This window comes from Symphodus melops, assembly GCF_947650265.1.
Source record: "Symphodus melops genome assembly, chromosome: 12".
NCBI lineage: Eukaryota > Metazoa > Chordata > Actinopteri > Labriformes > Labridae > Symphodus > Symphodus melops.
Window position 1 is genome coordinate 19,556,687 of NC_136702.1, and position 22,311 is coordinate 19,578,997.

General features: G+C 43.1%; 1 protein-coding gene across 1 annotated transcript in view; it reads left to right on the forward strand.

Annotated features, from left to right (window-relative positions):
- pth2ra (parathyroid hormone 2 receptor a) overlaps positions 1 to 22,311 on the forward strand; it is a 75,424-nt gene that overhangs the window by 5,844 nt on the left and 47,269 nt on the right. The window contains exons 2-5 of the mRNA XM_079358376.1: positions 2,920 to 3,025; positions 14,548 to 14,661; positions 16,652 to 16,773; positions 20,224 to 20,321. Of these exons, the coding sequence (XP_079214502.1) occupies positions 2,920 to 3,025; positions 14,548 to 14,661; positions 16,652 to 16,773; positions 20,224 to 20,321 (440 nt within the window). The remainder of the gene's footprint in view (positions 1 to 2,919; positions 3,026 to 14,547; positions 14,662 to 16,651; positions 16,774 to 20,223; positions 20,322 to 22,311) is intronic.

The following is a 22,311-nucleotide window of genomic DNA, read 5'->3' on the forward strand; positions in this document are numbered from 1 at the left end:
GACTCTCATTTCCCTCCTTTCTTCCTCTATTCTTATCTTGCTACACAGGCCCGTCTAAGGAGAATTCTACCCACTTGTTTGTCCGGCAGCTCACTTTTGAACTGGGGTTGCTCCCAGGATTTTGTTCCCCAGCAGCATTATTTCCAGTTGATTTACTTTGGTTTTATTCTGGGAGATTGAGTGTGATATGTGTCTGATCATCATGTGTGGTTTGGTTAAAGAGGGTTGCAAATGAAGTACCCACATTCTGTCCTGTGCTTCAAGGAAAAATTGACTTTTTTCAGTATGAGAGCTTCCCTAAAATCTATAACTTCAAGGTAAAAACTATGTGTCATTCCTGTTGTACCTGGTCCAGTCAAAAAGCCTCTGTAGAAACTAGAGATAGGGAGAGCAATTATTGAATGAACTCAGAGACACTGAAGACAGTTAAGAACACTCATTCTTGTTTTATTTTTATTTTGCTGCAGGGAGTCTTATTGAGCTTGTCTATCATGAATACGTTAAGTCTGTGAAGGTAACTCAGTTTGCCTCATGGATAAGCTCAACACTTAATAAAATTGTTGTTGCAATGGAGACAAGGCTTTTGTCAAATCTACTTGCAAGGTTAAAAATAAAAGACTTTCACAAATGTTCCTTGACAGATATTACAGACCAGATCCCTGATATAATGGTAGGTAGGGGAAACATTCATTCAATGAATGAGAAGATCACAATTGACTGTATCAAACGCGTTTTGGTATCAGGATAGGATACTACTTTATTGATCCCCAATGGGGAAATTCAGGCGTTAAGTGACAGCAGAGGCAGTACTGTGCAAAGGGGTGAAGTAAGACTGATGAGGGCTAAAGACAACTTTTGAGAATTTTAAAGATCTTTAGTTTATCATTTACCAGAGATTTTTAACTGACAGGGCAATTTGGATAGTGGTCTGTAATTACTAGGATCACTTTTACTTGGTCATTTGAACAGAGTCAGAAGAGATTAAACGTGTGTGATTTGCTCAATGATTAATGGACAAAAAAAAAAAAATTGGTTGTTGAAGTTGAGCATCAGTTGAGTATTTGAACCCCACAAACATGAACAGTTATTAAAGTGAATCTAATGTTAACAATATAAATATTCACAAGGCAATAATGAGTGACTGGAAAATGAATGGATAAAATATGAAATCCATGGTCATATTATTAGACCAAATCAAAATCTTTCATTGCTCTGAGTTTGAAGAACAGACTAAGGGGAAATTTAATGGGGAATTGATTGCTGCTAGCGCTGCATTGCACATCTTAAAATTTCTATCTGCCATGTTTAAAGGTCTGATTTAGTGAAGCACTTCCGACATACCAGATGACACATAACCATAAGGTTTTGCAGCTCAGTATTCTGAACTTGTTCAGATTGCGGTATACATCTGTCCATGCCTCAAACTCTCTGCTGGAGCCAGGCTCTCATTCTGTGTTCAGTTCTATCTACATAAACCTGGTGAGCTGGGAGGGAATTGTTCTTTTTCATTACATTAATAAGCTCTTACTTGTTAGAAGTGTGACCAGTTACTGGGTCCTTCCTTCCTGAAGGGTGCAAGAGCAGGCTTTCCAGATGAAGTAACACTCTTACTAATGGACTGACCTTTCTCCACTCATCTGGAAAAAGTGATCCCTTACATCTGGGATTAAGTGTCACACTGCTCAACCCCTGATTATCATATATTGTCATAAACAGATAGTATTTGCATAAAGTTCAATCTTTTTTAGGTCACATAAAAGTGAAATTGTTGTCACAGGAACATGGTTTATAACAATCAAACTTCCACATATGTAATGATATTCATTTTGACTGCCTGTGGCAATAACTGTAGGGCTGTTGTTTGGGAATTGGACTCGTTTGCACCATAGTTAGACTCATTAGCATAAAAAGAGACCAGTTTGCCCCGAATGTAATTGAATGGCCTCAGTTAAACATGTGCAAATGGCAGCAAAGCTCCAAGATGTAGAAACCTGTCAGCATGAGGGTATTGTATTAAACGCTTTTAAAGTTCTTTAAAGAAAGTTATTTTTGTAGGTTTAATGGCCACATGCAGTCTGAGTTTTTATCTCTGTTAAAAGTACACGGTCTTGTTAACTGCTGCCTTGAAAGGTGTGATTTAAAAATGTGAGGAGAGACAGGCAGATATGGATAACGGTGTTTTTCACGTTCCATTGCCTCTTAAAGAAAAGATCAGAAGGTACCCGCTATTTGCTCAGTCTCAAACTTCAATACACAATGCATATTTCCTGAATGATACTTAAGCGCAAAAACGTCAATAAAATTGCACTTCTATTGTGCAGTCTGAATTTGTTTTGGATCTAATTGCAGTAAGTGTCTCGTCTCTGTGCTGTGCAGAGCTGTACTCTGTGCTCTCTTCCTGACTGAGCTCTATTATTTCCACATGTGCATAATGAGTCAAATCGTTACAGACTCAGAACAATTTCACCCCCAATTCTTGTAATTGTTGTGTCAATGTAAGGTTTAAAGACTTTGCTTGACCTTTGCGTGTTGATCGTGAATTACACTGTGTTTTTGTCTCATCTTCACAGATTTAGTCGGCACAAAAGGTGTGCAATCCATATTGTGGATCGGTTCCTGAGTTCCTGCACACCACAAATGCTTATTCTTGCTCAGCACGATCAGCTCGGTTTAGTCCCAGTGGGCAGCAGCAGAGCAGCTTTTGACGTTAGCACAATCTGCTTTGGCAGACCTGAATGACATTCTCTTCAGCGTAGCCTGAAGCCAGTTGCTGTCCAGACTCGCATTAACCGATTTCACGCTGCGCTCTGAATCAACTTCTTTGATAGACTTTACTGCCTGCTCAATTGTGTAGTGTGACAAGTAGTGTTTCGTGACACCCCTGTTCTTGTTTTTTTTTTTTTTTTTAATTTTTTACAGATGGGGTCTGATGGTCCTCTCTCTGCACAGGAGCAGATGTACATCCTTTATGAAATACAACTGCAATGCTACCATAACCTCTCCAACATTGAACCAGGGTCCACAGGTAAGAAGTGTCACATGTTTGTGAAATGCTACACAACCCTGCTGCTTTCTCTTCATAATGTGAGATTAATGATAGGGCTGGTAGGAACTTAAGGTTATGCCTCAGTGACTTTTGTTTAACAGCCTATTAAGTATGTGTGGACATGGGGGGTCTAATAAATAAGCCTTTTACAAGCCTTGCCCTTTTTTCTGTTTTATATAGAACATTTTTAAACAAGTATTGTTCCCATGTGGTGTACAATAAAAACCTTGGCATATTAATCATTTAAATATTTTTAACTTCTTAACAAATGGATCCTTGATGAAACAGAACTGTATTCAAAATCAAATACTACATACTAATATTATTGGCAGTATACAGTATAATGTGTTCAAGAGTAGTATGCAAACCCGCCTAAAAGGGGGAATAAAAGGGGAAAACATGGGGGGGCGGGGGCAGTTGCATGCAGAGTGCCCATGGAGGGACCATTAGCTCTTAGAGCCTCATATACACCATTTTGTTTTTGTTCATTCAGTAAATCATAGCATGCTTTAAAACGAGGCCATCCTCGTGGGGGGGGGGGGGTTGTTTGGGCAGGCCATCCTCACCAACAGTCCCAAGGAACCTAAGAGAGCTCAGGAGCTCCCAGAAAAAGGAGAGGTTAGAATATAAAGATAGAGACAAGCAGTAATAAGATATGAAGCTGGGAGAGAGAGAGGGAGAGAGAGATAAGAGATCCTGGTGCCAGTTCCCCCGGTAGTCTAGGCTTATAGCAGCATAACTATGAGCTGGTCCTAAGCCAGCCCTAACTATAAGATTTATCAAAAAGAAAAGTCTATTCTTAAAAGTACCTAGTGTGTCTGCCTCCCGGATCCCGACTGGTAGACGATTCCAAAGGAGCGGTGCCTGATAACTAAAGGCTCTACCTCCCATAGTACTTTTAGAGACTATAGGCACCACGAGCAGATAGGATGGTGCCTGACCGTTTAGAGCTTTGTAGGTGAGCAGAAGGATTTTAAATTCTATTCTAGATTTTATAGGGAGCCAATGGAGAGAAGCCAATACAGGAGTAATGTGGTCCCTTTTCCTAGTTCTAGTAAGAACACGAGCTGCAGCGTTTTGGACGAGTTGGAGGGTCTTTAGAGATTTACCATAGCACCCTGCTAAAATTGAATTACCGTAATCCAACCTGGAGGTAACAAATGCATGAACTAGTTTTTCAGCATCATTTTGTGACTGGATCTGCCTGATCTTAGCGATATTACGAAGGTGAAAATAAGCTGTCCTTGAAATTTGTTTAATGTATGAATCAAAGGACATATCCTGATCAAACAGAACTCCTAGGTTCCTAACAGTGGTACTAGAGGCTACGCTAATACTACTAAGGGCCGTCATATCGGCAGAGAAAGTCTCTCTAAGGCTCTTAGGTCCAATCACTATAACTTCAGTCTTGTCTGAGTTGAGCAGTAAGAAGTTTCTGGTCATCCAGGTCCTGATGTCCTTGAGGCAGGCTTCTAGTTTACGAAGCTGGTTGGTGTCTTCTGGCTTCATTGCTATAACTGGGTTATAACAGTTAGAGGAGGGACCAAATATTACACTTTCTGGGTTAAAATGGGCTGCTTAATGCTGTAGAGTATGAAGTTATCCAAAGGTTCTAAAGGACAGGGTTGTTAGTGTCAGCCGTAAGCTCTTAATGTGCCCAAATCATGTCAAACTATGGAGGGAAAAAATAAACAGAGGGTCTCGAAATGTTTGTTTGTGTTTGATGTTTGATTTATTTTCCAAATCTGACAGGCCTGCACTCTCTCACAAAATGCATCCAACAAAAAAGTGAAGTTTTGATAGGTTTTGATAGGTTTTAGATACTGCAACAGACAATTCAAGCGATGAGTGCAATTATGTCCCATTCACACTGGAGGGAAAAACTAATCATTGCATTTGTCTGACTTGGTCGCAGGTGCCTCCTTGTCACTTTAATCAAACAGCGAACAAAAGAGAAATGTATGGATAGATTCACTTTCAACTTTTCTATTTTAAGTAATACTCAAATTCTAACTTTGACTTTTTGACTAACCTCTTGTCCCTGAACTGCTTTATTACTGAATTTAGTCTGAAGTGTTTCCGGTTGCGTCTAGTTTCATGCCCTGCCTTACTGTGTTTCCTGTGTAATTAGTCACAGCTGTCATGATTATCTATAGTCTATTAACAATCTCTGTGGGTACATCTCAGTTCCTTTAATTGCATCCAAGTATCTTCCACTTACGTCTTAATCCCTCCCACCTAAGAGGCATGGAGAAATGCAAGGAAACGAATCCGAGGAGAGAGGAAATGAAGAAATCTGTTTCCTGAAACAGGAGTGCTGCCTCTCAGTAGCTCTCAGCCAAGTGAACGATTCATCTTTGTACATGTAAGAACTGGGAAAAAGAGAGAGAGAAAAAAACACAATTTAGGGCTAGGATCATCAACCAGCAGCTACAGAAAGATTACTCAAGATTGTAATTTAAGTTAACTCTCTAATAGTATTACAGTGGGCACGGAAAGTATTCAGACCCCTTTAAATGTTTCACTCTTTGTTTCATTGCAGCCATTTGTTAAAATCAAAAAAGTTCATTTTATTTCTCATTAATGTACACTCAGTACCCCCATCTTGACAGAAAAATACAGAAATGTAGAAATCTTTGCAAATTTTAAAAAAAAGAATAATTGAAATATCACAGTGATAAATATTCAGACCCTTTGCTCAGTATTGAGTAGAAGCACCCTTTTGAGCTAGTACAGCCATGTGTCTTCTTGGGATTGATACAAGTTTTTAACACCTGGATTTGGGGATCCTCTGCCATTCTTCCTTGCAGATCCTCTCCAGTTCTGCCAGGTTGTATGTGAATGGCTGCTTCATTTCTTTTTCTCTTGAAACTGCCGCTCTGTCCTTGATTTTGCCCCTCCGCAGATCTCCAGACCCGAGCATTTCTATGAAGAGTTGAACTTTGCAGTTGCTGTCATTCTCAGCAGACTTGAACACCCAGCTCCCCACATGTGTTATTCTCCAGGAGCCCTGTGGATACTTCTAATAAAAAAAGCGTGCATGCTTTGTTAGAATTTAAGTATACTTGAACTATCATTTGAGCTGAAATGTCCCTGAGAGTAAAGAACCACTTCTGTCAGATTATTTCCTTCTTCACTACAGCAGCAGAAAGAGAATCAGGAAATAATACTAATAAAATGAGTATTATCCATTACATAATCTATTTCTCTTCTTATATTAATTTCAGTGTGCTATACAGGAAAAGAAGTCCCTCAGCCAAAGTTACAATTAAACAGGCTCAGTTAAAACCGATTGACAGCAGCACCTGGACCAGTGGTAGATGATTTTATTAAGTCATGTAGTTTGAAACATTGATTCCATTTGAAAGATAAACATCAGTTAAACCTAGGTCATGTGCATAGATTTTAGAAGGACGTCAAATCCATCAATCCAAACAGAAATCAAGGGACAGGTTGCAGAACTAGTTTAGTTTTAGAAACACCTGGGGATTGTTATTGACGACAGGTTGACTGTTAGTGAGAACAATCAATGAGAAAGCACAGCAACGTCTGCACTTTCTTTGTCAGCTCAACTGGATTGGTGTGTGCAGTTAACTAATGTCACTCTAGATCAGGGGTGTCCAAAGTGCGGCCCAGGGGCCATTTGTGGCCCTTGAGTGGATTTTTTGTGGCCCTTGACTTCAAATCGAAGAATCAGAAGATTTTGGCCCCAGGCCTCATCAGATGGCATATTTCGTTCTTTTTTTCTTTTTCATGTTAGCGAGGGAGAACTATAAAAGCCTGACTATTCTTTCCAAAAAATTTGAACACAACAGTTTCCCACTGCAATTAGTTATTGTGTATTTACATTATTTTTTGAAGAGTTCAAAATACAAAAAGTTCCTTCCAATTTTGAAAAAAAAACAATCATGCTAGAAAACTAGCATGATTTTGAAAGTAGCATTCCCTCCATACTGGTTGATAAAACTTGAACTGAGTGCAAACATTGGTCAGAGTTTGTACGTGTTTTTAACTGCTACAAATGACTGATTTATTTTGGACTTAAGAAGTGTATCTGGAGGAAATGACCTACTATGCTTTTAAAGTTGCCAGTAAGATCATTGGGACAAAATGACCTGATCTGTCCCTCAGCAGCAGAAAGAGAGCTGCAGCTAAGGCTCGGGAAATCTTAGTGTCCTCAACCTCCACTGGTTGGCGAGTTGAGCTTTGGCCTACAGGGGGAGGCCGAAATTAACATTACAGTAGTTAAATTAGGTGGTGTTTATATGCCTGCTTTAAATGCCTACGTGAGTAAGACTGGTTTTATCTAAACAGGAAGTAAAGTACGCTTAGCTAAAGACAATCTAAAATACAAAATAAAAGCATCACAAAGAATTTGTTTTGGTGAAATGACTTACTCATTAACCTACACTGGGTTACTTACACAAAAAATGCAAGTAATGTAGAAGTCCTAAAAATGTGTAAATGTTGTCTTATCATCTGGAGGTGCATATCTAGATTTCAGAATGTCTATTGTCCAGATGTCATTAGTAGCTCTGCATTTCTCTACTACTGTTCTATTTCGTATAGGCTTCGCCCTCTAAGGCTATCGCTATTGGGTTTATCCCTTGCGCGCATGCGCAGCACTGAAGAGTTGTAGTCCACGCCCACCCACGATGTGGGCCCCTCCCACGGTCAACCTGCCGGTATATAACCGGAAGGGACCATGTGTTCTGTTCCCTCTTTTCTTCAGCGAGTAAGTATGCAACAAGCACCTGTAAGAGAAACATAAATTAACCATGTCTACCTCTTCCATCCGTGTGTGTCCAGAGTGTCAGACCGGGTACATCATGCCGGCTGATTCCCACCGTCTCTGTGAGGCCTGCCTTGGGCTGGAGCATGCCAGCCTGGCTTTAACTTCACGGGCAATGGGTAGCAGCTGCCTACGCCTTCCCCGTGATGACCTGCAGCGGAGAGCGGAAGCCTTCGCTGTAGCTGCAGAGCCGGTGTGGCAGGTGGGGGAATGCACAACGGAACGGGAGATGGACATGTTGGACCATGGAGAGGAGTCTGCGGATTCACCGTACTCCATCCGTGGGTCAGTGTCAGGGTTCCCATCCCTCCCCTCTCCCTGTCGCTAGGGCTGGAGGATGCACCTGACACCGTCGCCGAGTCAGATTGCCCAGGCTTCCCTGGGAATCGGGCTGCGAGCGGCTCCCGGCCCCCGCCGTCGGTGGGGACCGGGAGCCGCTCGGATAGTTCAGAGAGCCGAGTTAGATTGCCCAGGCTTCCCTGGGAATCAGGCTGCGGGCGGCTCTCGGCCCCCGCCGGTGGTGGGGGCTGGGAGCCGCTCTCGGCCCCCGCCGGTGGTGGGGGGTCTGCTTCAGGAGCTGCCGGGAATCATTAGAACGGCTGCAGCCCGACGGGGCCTCACTGTGCCGGTGGCACGTGAGGTGGAGCCGATCGATGAGATGGCGGGGGATTTTCCGCTTCTCCGGCCGGTCCGGCGAGACCCGGTGTGGCCGCGGTTCCCGGCTTTGATCCCCTATCAGGAGGGGGCAGCGGCGGATCCGAGGCTCTTGAGGGCTCCGGTCTCCACCTACACTTCCATCACAAAAGTGGGGGGGGGTGGCGGACCGTGGGTTCCCTCCGGTGCCGCCTTTGGAGGCTAACCTGACGGCCGTTTCGGGGTCCGGGCCGGGGGTTCGGGACGGCGTCCTGTCCCTCCTTCGAGCCGGGATCTGTTAACAGAGCGCCTGACGGACAGGTCGCACCAGTGTGCCTACCAGGCCTCTGCTGCGGCTAATAAAATTGTCCCTGTTGGCTCATTCCATGTCGAGACTGGCGGTCCAGTCCCACAATGAGCGTACAGCCAGCTCGTTTTTTTGTGCTAAGGAAACCCAGCGGGGCTGTATGAGCCAACTGCGACGTCGGCCGCGAGACACCTGTTATCTCCTCAGTCCTCTTTTCACCGGAGTGTTCCTCACTCAGTGAGTTCTCCGGCGGACAGGTGGGGGGGGCCATCATGAGCCCACGAGCGCTGGCTCGGCGCATCGTGTGGACTTTTCTCTCCCGTCTCCATCCTGTGTGTGAGCCTCTGCGGGCTCCTCAACAGCCCTGTCGAGTCGGCCCCCTCTTGGGCTGCACGGGAGCTCGCTCCTCATGCAGTGGTCGGGGCGCTGACGTGGCTGATGGACAGGGGGCGGAGCCTCCTCTACATGTACGCCCGCTCTCGGAGCATAACTCCGTGTGGCGGCACGTATGTTCCCTGGACAGCTGGCTGGACAGACTGCTTCAACGGGGTTACACCCTGCAGTTTGCGTCTCCCCCTCCACGATTCAATGGGGTAGTGGAGACGATCATGCCATCCGGGGAGGGACGCCTGGCTCTTCGGTCAGAGCTGCAGGAGCTCTTGACGAAGGGTGCCATCTCCAGAGGGGAGCGAGAGGAGGAGAGCCGGGGTTATTACCCCGCTACTTCTCTCGTGCGGAAGAAGACAGGCGGGATAAGGCCCATCCTCGACCTGTCTTTTTCTAATAAATCGATTGTGGTCAGACCATTTTCATATGTTGACAATCAACATATGGAGTGTGTTCACCAGGACGACTGGTTCACGTCCATCGACCTAAAGGACGCCTACTTCCATGTCCCCATCCTCCCGAAACACAGGCAGCTCCTGCGCTTCGCGTCCGGTTATTTCCTGGCCCCACGCACTTTCTCCAAGTGCATAGAAGCAGCTCTGGCTCCGCTTCACCGGGCAGGGATGAGAGTGTTATCTTGTCTGGACGACCTGTTGTTACAGGCTCGCTCCAGAGAAGAAGTAGCTCTCCAGACGAGGGCGCTCGTGTCTCATTTGTCGAGCTTGGGGTTCATCGTGAACTGGGCGAAAAGCTCCTCCATCCCATCCCGGTCCATAATGTACCTGGGGGTGATGTTGGACTCGGCCGACATGTCAGCGCGGCTCTCCCAGCAGAGGATGGAGGCGCTGAGAGGATTATTAAGCCGAGTGAAGCCATGCAGCACGGTGACAGCTCTCACTGTCATGCGGCTGCTGGGCATGATGGCGGCGGCCCATGTCGTTATTCCTCTGGGCCTGACCCACATGAGACGTCTGCAGCGGTGTTTCTTTGTTAACGCATCGATCCCCGGCTGCAGCGGAAAAACGTCTGCTCCGCGTTCCTTTATCCGCTGGATTGGATTGGCCCACTGGGGGAGTCCCTGCGTGACGTCAGCGGGGATTCCCTTGGGAAGGGCTACGACATAGAAATAGACCTAAAGGACGCATACTTCCATGTCTTCATCCTCCCGAAACACAGGCAGTACCTGTGCTTCGCGTTCGAGGGGACATTGTACCAATACAACCGTCTGCCGTTCGGTTATTCCCTGGCTCCGCGCACTTTCTCCAAGTGCGTAGAAGCAGCTCTGGCTCCGCTTCACCGGGCAGGGATGAGAGTGTTATCTTGTCTGGACGACCTGTTGTTACAGGCTCGCTCCAGAGAGGAAGCAGCCCTCCAGATGAGGGCGCTCGTGTCTCATCTATCGAGCTTAGGGTTCATAGTGAACTGGGCGAAAAGCTCCCCCATCCCATCCCGGTCCATAATGTACCTGGGGGTGATGTTGGACTCGGCCGACATGTCAGCGCGGCTCCCTCAGCAGAGGGTTGGAGGCGCTGAGAGGACTATTAAGCCGAGTGAAGCCACACAGCACGGTGACAGATCTCACTGTCATGCGGCTGCTGGGCATGATAGCGGCGGCCCATGTCGTTATTCCTCTGGGCCTGCCCCACATGAGACGTCTGCAGCGGTGTTTCTTTGTTAACGCATCGATCCCCGGCTGCAGCGGAGACGTCTGCTCCGCGTTCCTTTATCCATTGTATTGGACTTGGCCCTGGGAAGGGCTACGTCACGCATCACAAAAGAAAAGAAAAATACAGAGAAAAAGTTTTTTTCACAGACGCATCCCTCTGCTAAAAAAATCATCATGTGCTGATCAGCACAGACAACAGGGCGTCAGCCCAGCTTCTCGGCATAGCCAGAAAGCTGCTGGTCTGGGCGAGCACACGGTTACTTTCTCTCCGTGCTCTGTATGTCCCCGGCGAACTAAACCGGGGAGCGGACATCATGTCAAGGAAGGGTCCTCGTCCGGGATCTTGGACCCTTCATGCAGACCTGGTTTCCCAGTTATGGGAAAGGTTCGGCAGAGCAGAGGTGGACATGTTCGCAGCACGCGAAAATGCACAGTGCCCCCTTTTGGTTCTCCCTGAGCGCAAAGGACGACCCTCGTCTCGGGGTGGACGCCTTTTCGCACCGGCTATGGCCGAGGACGTTCATTTATGCATTTCCCCCTGTCCCGTTGATTTCGAGCTTCCTGGACAGAGTGAGGAAGGAGAAGCTGTGCGCCATCCTGATCGCCCCGCTGCGCGAGCATGCGATGTGGTTCCCGTGTTACGTCAGATGACGTCAGGCGAGCCCTGGGAAATCCCTTGGAGGGGGGATGCCCTCTCGCAGGCAGGGGGCGTGCTCACGAGCCACCCGATCATCGGCCAGCGTCTCTGGGCTTGGCCGCTGAACGGACACATCTGGTAAGTATGGGGCTGGCTCAGGATGTGGTGCGCACTATTCAAGGCGCTCGGGCTGCCTCCACAACGGCATCTTACGCCGCAAAGTGGGCTGCGTTTCAACGCTGGTGCGGAGAGAGAGAACTCTCCGCTACTGCGTGTCCTCTGCCTCAAGTGCTTTCTTTCCTCCAGTTCTTAGTGGACCGAAATCTGGCATTTAGCACTATCAAAACATACACGGCTGCAGTTTCATCATGCCACGAAGGTTTTGGTGACCGTTCGGTGTTGGCCACCCGCTGGTGAAGCGGTGTTTAAAAGGGGTACAGAGGCTTCTGCCGGTGGTGCGCAGCCTGGCCCCGCAATGGGATTTGGCACTGGTGCTGCGCGCACTGATTGTGGCGCCGTTTGAGCCTTTGGATCAGATTCCCCTACGTTTTCTGTCGGCTAAAACGGTTTTGCTCTTAGCTCTGACGTCAGCAAAACGTGTCAGTGAGCTGTCAGCTCTCTCTCTGTGGCTCCGTCCTGCCTCAGGATCCAGGAGGACGGTAGTTCGGCTGTATTACGGCCAAACCCGGCGTTCATGCCAAAAGTCATCACTAGCGAGTTCAAGTCGCGAGTGATCACGCTGGAGGGGTTTTTTCCTCCTCCCCATACATCTGGGGAGCAGGCGACCTCTCACCTACTGTGCCCAGTGCGCGCTCTGGCATGCTATGTTGCGCGCACAGCTGCCATACGCTGTTCCAGCAGCTGTTTGTACACTACAGGGCACATTCTGTGGGACAGCCCCTGTCAACACAGCGGCTGTCACACTGGCTGTGTGACGCCATCACACAGGCTTATATCGCCTCAGGAGCTGAGCCTCCGGTGGGCATTCAGGCGCACTCCACCAGGGGAGTTGCTTCCTCGGCTGCCCTGCACGGGGGCGTGACGGTGGACGACATCTGCACGGCAGCTTCGTGGTCCTCTCCGTGCTCCTTTGTGCGTTTTTATCTACGGGATGCTTCCCGTTTTCTCAATGTCTCACTCAGTGCAATAAGAGTGGGATGTTCCATTTTTTCCCCTGATGCTGTTAGGCGGAAAATGGTTGTTCGGGGTGTTGTTGTGCTTGTGGTACCTTCCGGACCCAGTGTGGCATTGACTACATCCTGCTTCGCCTCTAACCCAATAGCGATAGCCTTAGAGGGCGAAGCCTATACGAAATAGAACGTTAGTTACGTACTGTAACTCCAGATTCTATGAGTATAGGCGCAGCCCTCTAAGCGGTGGGCCCCACTGACTCCGTAACGGCTGAAGAAAAGCCCTTTATTGGGGAACAGAACACATGGTCCCTTCCGGTTATATACCGGCAGGTTGACCGTGGGAGGGGCCCACATCGTGGGTGGGCGTGGACTACAACTCTTCAGTGCTGCGCATACGCGCAAGGGATAAACCCAATAGCGATAGCCTTAGAGGGCTGCGCCTATACTCATAGAATCTGGAGTTACAGTACGTAACTAACGTTCTATATGTATTTCTCTACTACAACTTATTTTCTTGAAATTGGCCAAACACATTGTACCTGTAGAAAATCAACGTGACCAGCAAAGGTTATTTATGTAATAGTTTACAAGGTATTCAACAGTCAAGTATTATAGAGAACAGTGTTATCATTGAATGTTCTTAAAAAAACATTCTTACCTCTTTACCAAAACCACAAAGGATCTTCTCCTATCTCACTTGTCAGCACATGACATTCAATTGCTGAGATGCAAGCTTTGAAACAAAAGCACACAGAGATGGGTAGGGATAGAAACAGTAGCATTTTATTTGACACAAATTTGGAAGCATAAAAAAGAGATGTTTTTCCAAGATGATGTGGTAATTTCTGCTTCAATGTATGATAACACAGCAGCATCGTACAGTGTTATAGCAAGCTGGAGGAATTGGTTTTCTACAACATTGTGTGCTGACATTCACAACTGAAATCATCAAGGTTAGAAAACAGCATTGTGAGGGGTTAGAAAAAAAAACAAGTTAAAAAAAACAAAATCGCTGCTTTATTTTTTTCTGCCTGTTACAAAATGAAGAAATAATTACCTCAAAGATGAAATGTTCATTCAAACAAAAAAGAGGTTTTCATGCTAATGAAGGAAACACAAGAAAGTCCTATTTATACTCTGGTAATAGTTTTAAAACTGCATTTTTTTAAACTTCCTGTCTGCTGTATGGTGAACTGTCAGTGCCAAATAGGACATGCAATAAAACTGCAAAACACTAAATGCCAGTGTAAACACTGAATTAAAAGAAATACAGATATTCCCATTAAAGGTCACATATTGATCTCCTTTTCCTTCTGTCTTTGTAAAACACCAACATGACAGAGATAAATCTTTCCAATTACGACGAAGAACTGAGTCAACATTAAACAATTAAGGTTTCCAGTCTATCCAGGCTGCGCTTACCATCTATAGCTGTAAAGAAACAGTCTGGCATTCATAGTAATGCTTTAATTTGCCTACTGTGTGGATTTGAGAAAGTCAGCAGGGTGGAAACCCTGCACATGTATCTTTTATAAAATAAGTGTTTTGTCTTTACTTGTACAGCTTCAAAGTTGTAACAGTTTCTTGCTGGCCTTTACAACACCCATTATAGAAACGGTATTTTTCTTCTTTAATGTTGGTCAGAGTGTAAACAATACTGTTTATCAGCATGAGTCAAAACACAGATATTCTTTCTAACAGACATGAATGCCAGGGGTTGTTACGGCACATTAACAAACTGATTACAAATCATTTGTGTACTAACAGACTTGACATTCTGTAAATGGCCTTCTTTTAAGTTCATCAGCAACAAACCAGGTATAAAGTGAAAAACAGTAGCGTTTACAAACTGCACTGAGTGAACAGATGATAATCAGTGACTCTACAGCTGAAGTATCATTGTGCATCCTGATCCTGACTTCTTCTCACTGTTCTTCTTCTTTCAGTAGATGACGTTTGCCCTCCTGACTGGGATGGTCTTATTTGTTGGCCCCACGGCACCCCTGGACTGGTTACCAAGGTTCCCTGCCCTTCATACATCTATGACTTCAATCACAAAGGTCAAAGGCCAAACGTCTTCTTTGCACATGCAAAGTGTCTAACACTAGAGAGCTAGTGGACTGAAGATTGACAGATAAAATGGAGAGAAGAAATTTAGCCTTACTTTGCAATATTTTCTATTTCCAGTATTATTTGTTTTAAAATGTTTTTAATAAATAATATACACGGTTTAATAAATGATACACAATCTTCTGTTTCAATAGAACGTAGCTGGACTTTTCTCACCAAAAAAAAACGTGTTTTCAGACATTTTGATCAGTCACAGACGAGGAACAGGTGATACTAATTACATTAATCGTGGCTGTTCAAGAGTCCGAGTAAGACAGTATGAAAGTGAGTCAGCATTCACTTTAACAGGACAGAGACATGTAGACAGCAGCTAAATGTTTGATGTATTATGCTTCATTCACATATACACAAAAACTCTGCTACGTGAGATGAGCTGCATGTAAATGCAAACGGTCGCCGACTCATTCTGACTTTTTTCTGAAAGCCCCCTAGTGTGCTGATGTGGGAATGCGGCAGGTCATAATCATGAAAATGAACTGTTGCAAGCAGGAGGAAGGGATGACATTTAAATCTTGCAACCGATAATCATTGTCATGCAAGACAACAGCTTCTTGCTCTTTATGCTCGCCAGTGTATTCTTTTCCACCGGTTCATCGATACGCTTTCAAACTGTAGTATTGATACAAAAGCAAAACCTGTCATCCTAAGGTCACTATTTTGGAAATCATCTTAACATTATTGAATGTGCCACGTCTTGTCTTCTAAAACCCTCCCCTCCCGTTGGTCCTGTCATTAAAGGTTTGTTAGAATGATAAAGGTGGGTTTTACCCAATCCTTAAAGTTTGTTATAGATTGTGAACACAACCATTTAGCTGGTCTCCTCCTCTTGGGCTCACTCACTGCCTACTCACTCACTCAAACTGCAGGACTTTGTGTACCTTTACAGCTTTTACCTCCACTGCAAGCTATCTGAAAAAATGATATTTGTTGTAAAGGAAAGCTGATAATTTAGCAGATTAGCACAAGCTGAGCTGATGTTTTGTACCTGCCTGTCCAACAGAAAGCAGGCCAACATTAGTGCCTGTAAGCCAACACGAGGTTCACGTTTGTTTGCAACATGCTCTATCTACATGGCATTACATCTCACAAAAATTATATTTCTCTTCTCTGCTGAAATGTCAGTATCCTCAGTACTTGCTGAGTGCAATTGCGTCCTTTGCGCTAAATTCACCTTTGCACTGTCATTGTCTCGGGAAACACACCAGCTCCTTGCCCAGAAAACATCCCAAATCAAATAAAACTAAAATGAAATAGTACTCTGTATTTACCATAGGTTTGATGTGCAGTTTGTAAACACAAATGCATGCCCTTTCTTCGTCACTTGACTTCATATTTGAATTAATAATTGAGCCTTTATTTTTGGTCTGTTTATTTACATTACCTTTACCATGTAGAATAGTTCAGTAACAATAACTGATAGGAAATGTTCGGGGATAAGTAATGACACGTCTATTGATGTTAAATTCTACATACAGCCTGCTGTAAGTGCTAGCCTTAAGAAAATGTATTAAACGTGGCTACATACTTATTTGAATATTATTTCATCACTTATAAAACCACTTAGTTTGAAGAGACACAATGCATTGTCGGGGAAATGAGTGATGAATAGCTCACATATTATTCTTTACAATTATGGTCAATTGTCATCTTGGCATTTTTTCTCAAGATTGCCGACTATGAATCAGGTATGTACTACATACTTGATGAGTTGCCATACTTTGTATAATTAGGAAAAATGTATGCTGTTTCTGACAGGGCCAGGAAGCAATCAAATCAAGTGTTCTCTGAACAACCCACACAGTTCTGAGTAGAGGTCTAATTAGCCTGAACAATAAAGTAACCTGTGCTTGTTAACCAGAAAAGCTTCACCTCTGCTGCTGATGTGTGTGTGTTGTAAATGTCAAAGTGTATTGTTTACAGGTCATGCCTATAGGAAGTGTGATGTCAACGGTTCCTGGGTGTTTGTGGACCGTTGGAACAAAACATGGACCAACTACTCAGAGTGTCTGCGCTTCCTGCAGCCCAGTGGTGAGGAAGGGAGAGTAAGTATGACTTGCTTGCTTGTATATAAATGTGTTCACAAACTTTTTTGTTACAGATGTGTGGCCACATATTCTAAGCAGATTAAGAAATCCAAACTGTATCTTCAGACTTAAATTAGTGTGGAGTATTAAAACAATAAAGACATTTTTTAAGGACACATTTGGCAGAGTTTGTGAGTGTAGTACAGGCTTTTCCTGTTCTGAGTCGTGGCGTGTCTTGAGACACCAGCTGTTGTTGGGCAACCTAAAATCACTTCTAGGGAGTAAGAAATAAGTAAATTGCAAGTTGTGTTTTTAACATAAACAAAATTACGAGTTATTAAGTAGATTACATTCAATTTAAACGCTCTGGAGGTAGATTCTAATCCAATCAAGCGTGTTTTTTTCCCTCTTTAAGACAAGATGGAAAAACCTCGAAATGATTCTGTCCACCCCATGGGACATGTAATGAACTGAAAAATAAGGTTGTGTTGGATTATGATGTCCACTCAAGTCCACACATCTTTCAAGTCTACAAAGTTATGAATGAAGAAAAAAAAGTCACTTAGAAAGTACTTTTCTGTAAGAAAGAAACAAATCCATTGTAATCTGAGATCGTGTTATGAAACAGTTCCTTTCCTCTTGAGTTGTAAGCTGCTGATTTGAAGAGTGACCTTCCCCTATTAAACAGTTTTAGTTTACACAGTTTACATGTAGACCAAAGTAACCCAAGCCCAGTGTTAGACATGAAAACAACTAGACACAATTTAAATAATTGTTCATAATTTGTATGCAGTTTTTTAAAAATGTTTTCCGACCTCTTTACTGCCCTGAGGAACAGTGTCTAACCCTGACACTAAATAAAGACAAGAAATAAACCAGAGTCACTGAACTCAGCTTAACCCTTGTATGACTTTCAACCCCCTCCTGTTAACGCTGTACTGAGGGACTATTTTTCATCTGATTTGGTTAAATTGAATTAAAATGATTGCTAGTGATAGAGCTCTTGTGAGCTATTTGCATCTCATTTTAGACTTTGAAGCTTCAGAAGGACTTATCAGCTTAGGCGTGATGCTTTCTATCTTACTCATATATAAAGTACATTAGTGACTAGAGGCCAGACTAGAGGCCATTATTACATTAATATTATTCTGCTATTTGTATTATGAGTAAGTGTGGGCTGTTGGAAGAGCAACCTCTGCAAATATTTATTTCTTATCTGGTGTGCAACTGAGATCCATAACAACAGGCCCCTTCATGAATTCCAAATGGCCCTTTTCAACATACTTGTGTAATAAATTCTGTACAGTATTATGTTTGTATATGGCTGTATAACTAGTATTGACAATATGATTCAAGGTCATTTGGTTTTAAGTAGCGCCCGACTGATTTGGACGTTTTGGGGACAATACTAATATTTATGTGAGAAAAAAACAGCCGATATCTTTCTGAACTCTGTCTTTATTTTGTAGAGATAGATAGCTACAAACACATTTATTCATTTAACACCGTAGAGTGATAGCTTTCAGCATGTATTTGTCCAAGAAACATTGCGCTTCTCTGGTTTTTAAAAAACTGCTCACATATCTCCACACCTACACATATACAAAGGGCACCATAATGTTTTGCCTTTGTTGCTCACAGCCCTCAGCTTTACATTTTCTCCAGGAGCATGTAGCCATTAAAACGATAAGCTATCTCCTGTGACACATTCTGCCCTGCGACAGTCCACACACAGTCTGTCTCTTGTTAAACGTTGCCAAAGCATGACAGTTTAAGAAAACATGCACTCCATAGAGTTTGATGTTGCTTCAATGTGAGGCAAAGACTGTTAAAGGTTTGCATTTAGTCTTCAGAGGGAAAATGCAAATATATCAGAAAATTAAGAAAAAGAAACCTTCATCCATGTACGGATATGGTTGTTGAGGAGCTTTGAGATTTAGTTGTCAGCCTGAAGCTTAGACCATCTTTTGTTGTTTGCATCTTGGAGTCTGGCAACACTTATAATAAATGGTATTATCTTAGAGTTCAGGCAAAACAATTTTTCTTTTAAACTCCTGATGTTGTCTCCAGTTTGCAAGCGTTTGTAAAGCTTTTAATTGTCACAGCTTAAGACCCAGATGGACATGCTAAGACTTTATTAATCCAACTCTTTTTTTAAACAAATCAATTTAAAATAAAACACACAAAGACATGTTATTTTTCATAATATTTTTCTTGGAAAAAAAACAAAAGATACGATTGACCTTTTTTCTCCCTTTTTTATATGCCTATGTAAACAGTCCCATACACATAAAAACCAAAATAACCACACAAAAACCCTGATAAGAATGTAGAAGAAAACAATTAAATTACAGAGTAAATAATAATAAACAATGCACAACCCCCCCCATGTCCCCACTCAGCACATCATGACCAACACACATATGGTTATTCATGCAATACAAAAGAAGCAACAGTAATAGGCCCACTTTTTAATAGGCCCCTCTAAATTAGTGAACTCGGAAATAAAGGGTCCAGTTGTGGGCAACAAAATGACTGTACAGCCTCTTAACATCTATTTAATTTTCTCAAGTTTTTTTTGTAAAATTTTCACAAATCTTTCAGATCAGGATAAAGACAAAACATGTGGCTAAGGTGTGAAGGAGCGCCATGGCATTTTTCACATTTGTCTTCCACTTCTGATTACAGTTTAGATAGTCTAGACTTAGAGAACTGCACCCTATATAAGACCTTAAATTATAAGTCCAAGACGAGCACAAGATGTGGAAGATCGTATCCTCTCTATGACCTCTTCCCTGGACTCCCATATTTGCATTCCCAGTTCCTCTTCCCATGCACAACTTAGTTCAGCATTTGAGCGATTGGTAAAAGACAAGCTAATATCATACAACTTACAAAGTGATAAAAACCCGAACCTTCCTCTCCTGTTGTATCAAAGAATCAGTCAGTCTATCCTCGTATTTTGTTCCTTTGTACTTTGTTGCAAAGCAGGTCAAACGTACACACATTACCAACACTGCTCCCAAAATAATTGGCCACCGCTCATCCAACCTCACAGCGACGAACAGTGAAGCCAGCACACGCATTTCAACCACAACGGAACAGGACATCACACACTCACTAAATTAGCACCTCACTCCTCTGGCCTCTGGGAGAAACAAAATGAGCCCTGAGGTGCAGGAAGGCTCACTTGCTGTCAAACCTGTACAGTACTGTGACAAAGACTTTCCCATTTGGGATGGTTAAGTCTAAAAGTTCTATTACTTTGCAAATAAATAATTTTGTTTCATTTTCATAGTGTTGATGTTTTTCCTTGTTCTGTGTAATAGCAAATAAGACATGATTAAAGCACCAAACACATCAGCATCATCATTGTCAGTTGCAGAATCAAACAAATTAGCTGTGAATCTTGTGTGCTCCACCTTAAACTTTGCACTTTAAAGCAAACATTTCTATCTATGTTCACAGCAACAATTCTTTGAGCGGCTGTATGTCATGTACACTGTTGGCTACGCGGTGTCCTTCAGTTCTCTGCTTGTGGCCATCTTCATCATTGGATACTTCAGGTAAGAGAGGAATGGCTGATACCTACATGCATGGCTCCCTTTGTAATGAAGTGATTGGTAACACCATCATCACTGTTGCAGGTACAAAAACCAAAAGGTTAAATGATTCAATGTTTGAGTGCTTACTGTTAATGTGATTCATTGGCTTTTGAAACATTTCGAGGGCATTGCTCTTTTAACAGTGGCATCTGCATCATGTTTCATGTTGTGTATCTGTATCCTGATAGTTCTGCTTTATGACTACTCACTTACTACTTTTAAACCAGGCTCCACTTTTGATCAGTGTTCAAAATGCTTAACATTTCAGAATGCAAATATTGGGTCATTGAGTGTCATGTAAGCCCCGTTTCCAAACCGCAGTCCGGTACGGATCGGTACAGTTTGGTTTGGTATGGTTTGATTCGTAAAGACTGATCCCGTTTGTGTTTCCACAGCCACCCGTGACCTATTTGGTAGGCACGTCAGCTACATAATAGCGTCACATGATAGCAGCTAACTGCTAATCACTAACTAATGAATTCAACAAAGGAGAAAAGCATGACACAAACAAAACCAACAATGGAAGACATCCAGCAATTCATCTACTCTGTCACTGACATTTTGCTCTTTATTACAAAACTCAATCAAGCTTTATTTTAGAGAGGGCTGTGTGCAGCAAGGAGAAATAAACAGACGTAAACAATCGACTGGATTTTTAAACATGGGAAGTGACGATTCTTTTGACCAATCAACGGACTTCAGTGTTTTGCTCCACCTTTTATGGTCGGCTCGATATTCTTGGCACTCCAATGGAAGGGTCCCAAAAAGTAGGACGGTATGGGTCAGTTATTTGGGAACCTTCAAGGGATTAGTCTGTGGAAATGGCGCAAAATGCATGCTGTACCAAAAACAACCAAACCAGACCGCTCGGTGGAAATGGGCTGTAGATGATTATAATACCACAGACAAAAAGTAGGGAAAAGGAACTGATAAAATAAGTAAAACCAGATAATGCCCAAACCAGAGCCTGACCGGGATGTCATTTTTTTGACCATGTTCGATACTAATATTAGGGAGCGAAAAAGATTTGATACTGATATCAACCAATACGATATATTTACAATATTTTTCTTCAGTCTTTCTTCAATCTCAAGAAAGAGATGGATATACACACATTTATTGCATTGATCCCTTGAATCAAACACCCGTGAAAAATATGTTTTTACAGTAAGTACAAAAGTATTTAATGGCCACATTTTGTTGATTTTATTTACAGATCCTTTCCTGTTCCTTCTCTCCATAAAAGGAATTTTCGGCATAAATGGTTGTGAAAAAATATTTAAAATAGAAAATTAAGCCCTAGAGAAAGACTCACTGAAAAGCAACACGTGTCCGCATTCAAACATTCACTGCCAATGCAGGTATGAAAAAAAATCTCTCACCACAGTTAATAAAACCATAGTTAGCGTTCTACAGACCTTCAATGTCCCTATCTTTTATTTATTTTTTTCTTTGCTTTGTGCTGCAGTGAAAGCTTAGCAGCTGTGTAACCATGAAACAGATGCTCTACTTTCTTTAATGGCACTATATGAGGGGAACTTACAGCAGTGTTAATTGGTATATGACAGATTAATTAACTCGAGTTAATTGCTGGTGTTTACAAGAGGCTATCAGTCATTGCACACTGTGGGTCACACACATGAAATACTGTAATTGGACATTCCTCCACAGGAAGGCAAACTATCATAAAGAAACATTTTTTTTATACTGTGCATAATGTCTACTGTCAAATGCTTGGATTTAATACTTATGCAAACAACAACTCAGCGAATAATTAAATAAACATCAGCGAGGTTAGAAAGCTGTCGATGCAGTTCTAAATTAATTGCAGTGAGACGATGAGAATGCTTCAAACAACCAGCAACGCAGCAGAAGACAGCCATACTGACTAATCACCTCTTACTATAGCTTCACAACAACTACATAAATGGCAAACTAGAACAAAAGCTTA